At 39.2% G+C, this 6,509-nt stretch overlaps 1 protein-coding gene across 1 annotated transcript in view; it reads left to right on the top strand.

Moving 5' to 3' along the window:
- UROS (uroporphyrinogen III synthase) overlaps positions 1–4,688 on the top strand; it is a 20,450-nt gene extending 15,762 nt beyond the window's left edge. The window contains exons 7-10 of the mRNA XM_009277955.2: positions 481–564; positions 1,065–1,150; positions 3,156–3,254; positions 3,869–4,688. Coding sequence (XP_009276230.1) covers positions 481–564; positions 1,065–1,150; positions 3,156–3,254; positions 3,869–4,015 — 416 coding nt within the window. The 3' untranslated portion in view covers positions 4,016–4,688. The remainder of the gene's footprint in view (positions 1–480; positions 565–1,064; positions 1,151–3,155; positions 3,255–3,868) is intronic.
- The last annotated feature ends 1,821 nt before the right edge of the window (positions 4,689–6,509 follow it).

The following is a 6,509-nucleotide window of genomic DNA, read 5'->3' as shown; positions in this document are numbered from 1 at the left end:
AGCGAGGTGGGTGTTGGTCTCTTCTCCCAAGTAACAAGCGATAGGATGAGAGGAAATGGCCTCAAGTTGCGCCAGGGGAGGTTTAGATTGGATGTAAGGAAAAATTTCTTTACTGAAAGAGTGGTGAAACATTGGAACAGGCTGCCCAGGGAAGTGGTGGAGTCCCCATCCCTGGAGGTATTTAAAAGATGTGTAGATGAGGCACTTAGGGACTTGGTTTAGTGGGCCTGGTGGTGTTGGGTTGACGGTTGGACTCGATGATCTTAGAGGTCTTTTCCAACCTCAGTGATTCTATGATTCTAACTAAAGCTGAATTGTGGATGCAGTTGCAGTGCAAATGTTTTCAGTTATCTTAGGGCTGTGTCTGTGATGAAGTATGCGGCACTTACTGCAGTGTTCAACATTTGATACCTTTAAAATGTATTAAATGTTTACTCTTTAATAAGTACATAAGTAAAGTTCTTGTTTGTGTGTTTACAGGAGAGAAACCTAATTCTTCAGCTCTTCTTTTTCCTTGTGGAGCCCTGAAAAGAGAAGTACTTCCTACAGTACTTAGAGAAAAAGGTTGAACCTCCCTTGGAGCCTCATTTTAATTAGTCAATTATGAGAAAAGTTGCATCTAAAGTTTGTGAACCAAATTTGAATAAGTAAAAATTGAATTTGCTATTATGTTGGCTAGAAGGTAGAGGAGTAAGTAAAGAAGTAAAAACTCTGAGATCGGATTGCTGCCCACAGCTCTGGGACTGGGTTGTAGCGTGACATGAGCAAGGTTGTTTGCCTTGTTCTTCACTTGCGTTCTCTTCTGTGATATGGAAGGCACCTTATTCACAGAAATGTTGCAAGACGTGCCAGTTTTCCAGTGTGCTTCGAGGTCCTCTGATCACAGATGCTTTAGTCTGTCTTGCAACCCTAGAAATACCTACAAATCCTTCACAGAATTTTTTCTGTACCTTCTTAGCCTAAAATAGTACACTTAAGTGCAGTTAGTATGTTGAGAGTGTTTTATTGAAATAATAGAAATTAATGAAACCCTGTTTAATTATGAATGTATATTCTGATTCCAGGTATACCTCTGGAAAGCCTTACTGTTTATCAAACCACCCAACACACTGACCTGCAAGAATCATTGAGCAGTTATTTCTCACAACAGGTATCGGACACTGATATAATTTGAGACTTTTTGAGGTATATGGTAATAGCTAGCAGAATATACTCCTTTTTTTCAGCTGTCTGTAAATGATACTGTGGTGATAGAAGTATATCGTGCATAGGCGTCTTGTTTTGTTTCCCTGTTGACTACCAAGAAAATCCTTTAGCAAAAGTTTCAGATGGAGAGCGTGAGTCCCTCAGTTACTTGTTATGGCAATTGTAAACGAGCCTAAAAGACACAGTGCCTCCCTTTGAAGAAGAAGGAAACAAAACCTTTCACATTTTGTCTAACTTTCAAACTATGTGTATGTTTCAGAATTACTGAGAAATAACTGCATAAATAATTACATATTCATTTATTCCTTTGAGCTGGACAAGACTACTTTTTAAGTAATACCGTGTCAGAAATTACATTTAGCGAGGATATTTATTGAACAGCTTTATTATTAATTTTTATTAGCGTAATTGAAATATCACTGGACATCTTTGCTATATATTACAAATCAGAATCCAGTAGTATTTACCTGCCCTACATAGTTTCAGTGTTCCTTCTCTGATTAGCCAATTTATGAATGTAGTAATCTCATTTTAAGTATTAAAATTCCAAGTGACATGCTGTTGACAAGTGTATTGAGATATATCTGCTAGAATTGTTATTAATGTTTTTCTCTTTCTAAAACCATCTAGTAAATGTCATTAATCAAGGATCAGTGCATAGTAAAAGATTTGAAGGTACTAATAATTGTTTTTATTTTTTTCAAGACTGGCTTTCTGAATTTTCCATTTGTAGGAGCCTACCTCATATGTAGGATTAATCTTCTTCCAAATGCAGGCTTTCCTTCTTACAGAAACTTGGCCTCCTTGAGCATGTTGCACCTCTTTTTAAAATCTGTGCATTAATGTCTTGCTAAATTACATACTGACTTTGAAGTTCTTTTTCAAGAACTTCAATAACTAAAAGGTTATGGCATGGGCAGTCTAACTGATACATTGTAGTATCCTGGCATTCCCAGGTGGGTATTGCAGTTCTGAACCCCATGTATTTAATTTATAGCAGTTATAAAAGTGAGTCAGTAGTACATACACATTTTGTAACTTTCTGAACTCTGTTTATGGAACTCCTTGCTTGCTGCAATTAGATGTTAGTTTCAGTGTAAAGCTATTAAAATGTGTTTCTCATGCACTTTTTAGTTGTTCTTAACTGATGATATTGTGGTTTTACATTTAGTGCACGGAAAGCTGACATAAAATGACAAGTGTTTAGCACTTTGTGAGAAAATGAACAGAGCACTAAAACTGTCATTCTGGCCTCCATGAGCTAAGGCTAGCTTCCAAGTCATGCGCTATAAAATAACAACAGATGTAGTTTGAGTGGAACTAGTTATCTTTCTTGTCAGAGAGAAAATCATGATAAAGCAAGCATGTGCTTTGGGTCTGCAGCTCAAGAGCTTGGGACCTTCACTCCAGACAGCATTTTGCAGTTTTATTTGGCTACAGAAGATTGCTGCTGCTATCTTAAGGCAGGCTTCTTCTGAGAGAAAGCCCTTCCAGGGGTCTGCAGTTCTAAGGCATCACCTCATCTTTGCCAGAGCATCTCAGGGCAGGCAGAACGTGTCGGGTAAACCACATGAACTGCGAAACAGAGAATATGTGCAGAACTGAGATAGATGGGAATGGATTTAGGGAAATAACTTGCTGAGTTTTCTTGCTAAACAGGAAAATGAGTACGGCTGCAGAACACTGTCGGTGCATTTATCAGCAAGCGCTTGTTTGACAAAGTATTTGGTTAAAGTCACACCTGAATTTCAGCATTCAGTGGTAGAATGGGGGTTTGGCAGGCTGTCTGCACCACAGGAAACCCTTTCTGTTGGCTTAACTGCTGTTTCTCACCAATAAAAACACTTCATGTCCATATAGAGACAGTTGAAGGGATTTATGTGAAAGTGTACTGATACGCTGCTGGAGTAGTGAGTAATCTGTGCCAACCTGTGGTTACTTTTACTCAGGGAATTCCAGCAAGCATCGCGTTCTTCAGTCCATCTGGTGTCAGATTTTGCCTCCAGCACATTCAGAAGCTTTCGGGGGATTTTATCAACCATATCAAGGTATCTTCTCTTTGAAAGTGGTGAAATAAAATAGGGAGTAAGTTTGGGGTGGGCGAATGAGAGATAGGAAACCTGTTACACCCATTACAAACCTTCATCTTCTCTTCTGTTTGTGTTTATTTCTCTGAAAAAAGTTATAGCAAATACAAATGTTATTATATAGCTGAGAGCCTTTTTTTAAAAAAAGAAAAAGGAATTGTTTTCACCTGGAATTCCCCAACTAACTTGCCCAGTCTCCACTGGGTATAAGCTTTATTTTCTCTTAGTGATGTGAAGGTGTGAATAGTTCTTGCTTGAGTCAGCAATTACAGGCTGAGGCATATTAAAATTCCTCTCACTTTTCCTGTTTTGAGGGACTAAGAGCTTTAAATGTTTGTAATGGTGAGATCAATAATAATCTTTCCTATGTAATTTCTAAGTAGCTTAATTGATAAGCCATTATTAATACTGAAAATCTTCAACCTGAAACGGTAAGTACAGTTTAGGAAGCTCAGCCATGCAAGCTGATACACTGACAACGTCAGCAAAGAAGGAAGGGTATGTACCTAAGTAACTAGCAAGAGCTGATGCCGTACCTAACTACGCTATTGTAACTGTAAATAACGTCATTTCAGTTTGCTGCTATCGGTCCAACAACTGCTGAAGCCATGGAAGCAGCAGGAATCCCAGTTAGCTGTACTGCAGAGAATCCGACTCCCCAGGACCTCGCTGCTGGGATCCAAAAAGCACTTCAGTTACAGAACTGCTGTTTACCTAAATAAGAGCACAGCATGCATTTGAAGGTGAATATGGTGCTGTAGGACATTTTTCCATTTTGCAGACCTGTTGTCCTGCAAGAAAGTATTTTTGAGGAATATGCAACACTGTCCTTGTCAGGGCCTGGTGTGAGAAGCTTGCATCTAAATATCTAAGAAATCTAGAATTTGTCCAGCATCTCTTAAAGCATCTAGCTATTCCCCTTTTCTCATGTGTGCAGTGTAAATATTTTATATGGGCGTTCCTTGAAACTAGGTGAGAGGCTAATCTGCATCGGAGTGGTATATTGAAATAAGCTCAATGTATCACCTCATGTATCTCCTAGCACACAAGGTAAGGTTTTCATTTCTCTGTATAAATCAGTTTTACATGCACATCTTCTTTTTCTTTTGTAGAAGAAAAGCATACTTACCACGAAGTATTTTCTGTTGTAAAGCTTACTTGTTCATTGTTCTGCTTTTCAAATATTTATATTAAAATGGTGATTGTAGATTCTCAATGGAATAGGAAAATTCTTGCAGTGAACTTGCACTGTGTGGAGCTAATAGCAGGTCAGGTATTCCCACTAAATATCCTTACAGTACAGAGTCTTAAAAAATTAGTTTTTGCTTTCTATTCCTGTAATGAAGATGGATTTATTAACAGAGAAATAAACTGGCTTATCATCATTAATAATGGTGTTAGAGTTGTCTGTTTTGGATGTGGTTTATGCTTTAATTGTTTATCTGTGAAAGGAGCAAAAGTAATCCTATTTAGCACTAATGCTACCTTCGCTAATGCTAAGAAATTCATAGAAGATTTAAATCATAACGTACTCAATTATAATCCTCATGAAAGTCATTCAAGTTGTTAGTATAGTACTGAGGTTCACAGAATAAGAGAGAAATCCTCATTTGCTGTAAGTTTCTGTTAGCTTAATTCTGAGTATATGACCTGAATTTCCAATTAGGTAAGATGCTCCATACCTAGAATAAGAGTTAATCTGAACCCAATTATGTTAATATAAGTTATTACAAATTATGTATGTGGATTCATCAGTCAGACTGGGCACAATAAGACCTCCATTTTGCTTTACAAAGCAGTTCAATTTCTTGAGATGAAATAGAATATCAGAAGTCTACTAATTGCTGGAAGATAATGTTGAAGAGTGGGAGGAATACTTCATCATTGAAGAACACCCTGTAGGACACTAGAATCGCTATGGTAACTGGATGTAGCTGCAGGACCATGTAGACATACCCCAGGAAAAGAAGGAAGAGAATGATTACGCAGCAGTTGTTGACTTTGCCCCCCCCCCCTTTTTTTTTTTTAATTAAGATGATTGAAGTTAAACTGTTGAACGTTCAGATTCAGCTGGGTAGCATCATTATAACATAGAGCGTGCAGTACTGTTCCTCTCTTCATTCAAAAATACATCTGTGGCAGAGTGCGGATTTGGAAGTCTGTTCAAGTCCCCTGCAGTACTGCTCGCATCTCTAGTGTCTGACATAGGAGACAGCTGGGAGAAGATTTGTGTGAGCTAGTGCCTTGGGGAAGAGGAAGAAGGGGAGACAGGGTCAAGAGAAGAGAGCAAGAACTGGAAATGGAAGCCTATTGTGGGCTTGTGCTCGCTTGCACTATATGGCAAATTCTTTTGCTAGCATAAGTTATATCTAGTTGTTTGTCTTGCACATCAACTCAGGCCTATTTCTACCTGTCTTTCCAGCAGAAACTAGCAGTAGCCATCATTGCCAAGTAACCTGTGCTTACCACATTTAATATAACAATATAAAACCAAGACCACAAAGGGCTCTAGCAGGAAATCAGGTTGCCCAACATCTGCCACATCAGATAGCGTGCTCCTTCTTGACCTGTGGCAAACAGAAGATAAAACTCAGAAGACTTGCTCTGCAATAGAAGAGGTTAACTTAAGTGAGGTATAACTGGCATTTGCTGTGGGATGTAGAAGATCCATACAGTATTGTATATGATGGGCCCTTGGTTATTTTACCCACTACCAACCTGCCTTTAGAGCACTGTGCGAGCCTGTTCCCTGCACACAAATGCTGCTCTAAGGAAGAGACCATGCTCCCAGCTGCTGCCTTTGCAATACCGAGTCTGCCTGCGTAATTAAGAAGCAGGAGATGTTCTCCTGCAGAGGACGTGTCCCACCCAACCGCTGTAGCATTCTTAAACCAGAGAGGGCTTAAGACTTTTATTAGGAAGTAATTTGGCAGATTACAGACCTGATCTACTATTCTGTGTGACTCAGTGAAGTACTGTAAGATATTGCTTGCATTTTGTTACAAAAAAGCAAGACGAGGTTGCACAGCTTCCCCCAACATCACAGCAACGCTGTTCTTGGTTCCCAGAGCTTATGCTGAGGCTCTTCTCATCAACTGGCTGACGGTCATGTGCCAAATACTGAGAGCCTGCAGAAGCACACACTGTTATCTATGCTAGCAGCTACTTCTAAAATCGGCAGGATCGGGGAAGGGGTCAATGGTGTTTTCTTTTGGC

The sequence above is a fragment of the Aptenodytes forsteri genome, unplaced genomic scaffold (genome assembly GCF_000699145.1).
Source record: "Aptenodytes forsteri isolate BGI_AS27 unplaced genomic scaffold, ASM69914v1 Scaffold15, whole genome shotgun sequence".
Lineage (NCBI taxonomy): Eukaryota > Metazoa > Chordata > Aves > Sphenisciformes > Spheniscidae > Aptenodytes > Aptenodytes forsteri.
This window is presented reverse-complemented; position numbering and strand designations above follow the sequence as displayed.